Below are 2,189 nucleotides of genomic sequence, written 5' to 3'. Positions count from 1 at the left end.
CGAATGTGTTCAGTAGACACACTTGGTTTCTTGCCATACCACAGATTTCTTATCCTGAAATCTGTATTTCACATAAATGGAGGAGAACAGGCCATGGAAAATTGATCTGAAGGGTAAATTAAATTTCTCCTGCAGTGACCTGTTTGAGGAACAGAAGGAAGGGGAAGAAGGAAGGTTGAGACTGGTGCAATTCAAAGAGCAAAGACATTAAGTGACAGCCCCTCAAAAGTGCCAGAGCTCTTCCAACAGGAGGTTATGCCATTCACAGCCATCCCACCCTCTGGTGACACGCTCTCCCTAGCGACTGCCACTTGATTCACGTTGTTTCCATACTCGTTGAAGTGGTTCACACTGTTTCACTCTTATTACCGATAAGATTTTACCTATCCACACTTGTCTCTGCCAGTCTGTTATTCATAATTGCTAGGGCTCCAACCCCACCAGAGAACCCATTTTGCTTTGAATTACAGCTCATCTGCCTCGGATAGCCATTAGCAGTTTCCGACAGCTGTTTCTGCATGATGGCCAGTGAGACTTTATTGGAGGCCAGGAAGTCTTTCATGGAGATCATCTCGCCTGACAGCCGGCGTCCATCTGTGTCGCTGTCATTGACAACATCAGTCTCGATGGAGATGTTTCTCCGGCTGCGCACGTTTCCCGGCATTACCACGTTCCTCCGCGAACGAAATAATTTTCTTTGGCATCTGTGGCAGCACCTGCAGTCCAGTTTCTTTAATATCCAGTTTATGGATTGTTTGATGACAATAGAGATCACGTTAAATAAGGAATAGATGCAGCACACCCCCATGAGTATGAAGACAAAGTTGCCAAAGCGGTAAAGGCCTTGGCTCTCATATTTGATGTTCTGGCTACTGACCAGATCACCGAAACCAATGGTACTGAAGGCCACGAAGCAGAAGTAAAGCGAGTCAAAGTAACTCCACCCTTCAATTGGTGTGTACATTGCAGAGGCACAGCAGGAAATGATGAGCGATGCTACACATAAAATCAGCATGACGTAGTACACGGAGGGCTTCCAGCCTGCCAGGCTGTCCACCTCAGAGGTCCCCGAGCCCCGCCGGCCGTTGTGAGGGAGGACACCCTTCCTCCTCAGCTGTCTTTCGTGGCAGGACTTCATGATGTAGGCTATGACGGTGATCAAGCGCTCCAGGAACAGGTTAAAGAACAAAATGGTCCCTGCACATCCTATAAGGCCATAAAATATGAGAAAAATTTTGCCTCCAACGGTGGCTGGGGTGGTCATGCCAAACCCTGGAAGACAAAACAGAGCAGTTGAAAAAAATAAACCTGTAGTTACCGTGTCAGGAGTTTTGCGTGACATTTTGTTATAGAATAACTGACAGCAAACCCCTGGGGTACAGCTCAGCTCTGGAAAAGGACAGTTACCTGCTTGTGCTTCACCGTGTCCCAGCAGTAAGGGAAAGGTAACGCATGCCAGCGTTTCTTTCAGAATCAGAATGAAACAAAAAGTGGAAGAAAACACATGGGAAAAGAAGAGAGAGTTGAGTGAAGGTCTGTATTTTGGTCTGCTTGCTAGGCTCACTCCATCCCCTTTGTGCCTTGGATCACATCCAGGCTTCGGGGCTATCGTACCCCCTGCTACGCTCTTCTGCACCATGGCTCCGATCCAGGGGTGGCTCCACAGGGGCCCATCCCCACCAGATCTTTGTAACCAAGGGGAAATCTTTTTGAGCCTCACAGCTCCTGCTGTAAGTGCAGGGGGCACATCAGCCAGTACGCGCTGCAGCCCGGCCAGGGAAGCTCTGGGTGTGCACCCCGAAGGACACAGCCCCTGACAGGGAGCAGCCCCTCACGGGGTCCCCAGCAGGCAGAGCACATTACAGCAGCCCCACGTCAGCCCTCTTTTAACTCAGCATTGCTGAAGTTCTCCTGTTTCTCTGTGTCCCGCTCCACAGCTCGAATCTGCATGTGAGTCTTAACAAAGGTCTCCTCTAGGCTCATTCCCCATCATTGGATTTCTCAGGCCAGCGGTGCTTCAGCCTTCCCCACAACCCCACCCTTCCTAAAGCCTGCACATAGTAATTGTGTTTGGGTTAAAACTATTGATAAGACAATCTTGCTTTAAGAAGACATCATTAAAGAATAAAAAGCATGTCCAGAACATCACTGAGCAAACTGAAGTACTATCCATGATAAATAACTTAATA

The 2,189-nt window shown here is 48.5% G+C and overlaps 1 protein-coding gene across 1 annotated transcript; it reads right to left on the bottom strand.

The window, feature by feature from the left end:
- Positions 1–379: 379 nt before the first annotated feature.
- Positions 380–1,639, bottom strand: KCNK13 (potassium channel, subfamily K, member 13). Its single transcript, XM_010149818.1, has 2 exons — positions 1,615–1,639; positions 380–1,272 (listed from the first exon to the last, which is right to left on the bottom strand). The coding sequence occupies exons 1-2, from the start codon at positions 1,637–1,639 to the stop codon at positions 380–382; spliced, it is 918 nt and encodes a 305-aa protein (XP_010148120.1).
- Positions 1,640–2,189: the final 550 nt, after the last annotated feature.

Source organism: Eurypyga helias, unplaced genomic scaffold, assembly GCF_000690775.1.
Source record: "Eurypyga helias isolate BGI_N326 unplaced genomic scaffold, ASM69077v1 scaffold22074, whole genome shotgun sequence".
In the NCBI taxonomy this organism is placed as follows: domain Eukaryota; kingdom Metazoa; phylum Chordata; class Aves; order Eurypygiformes; family Eurypygidae; genus Eurypyga; species Eurypyga helias.
The sequence above is the reverse complement of the archived record's forward strand: the minus strand, read 5'-3'. Positions and strand labels throughout refer to the sequence as shown.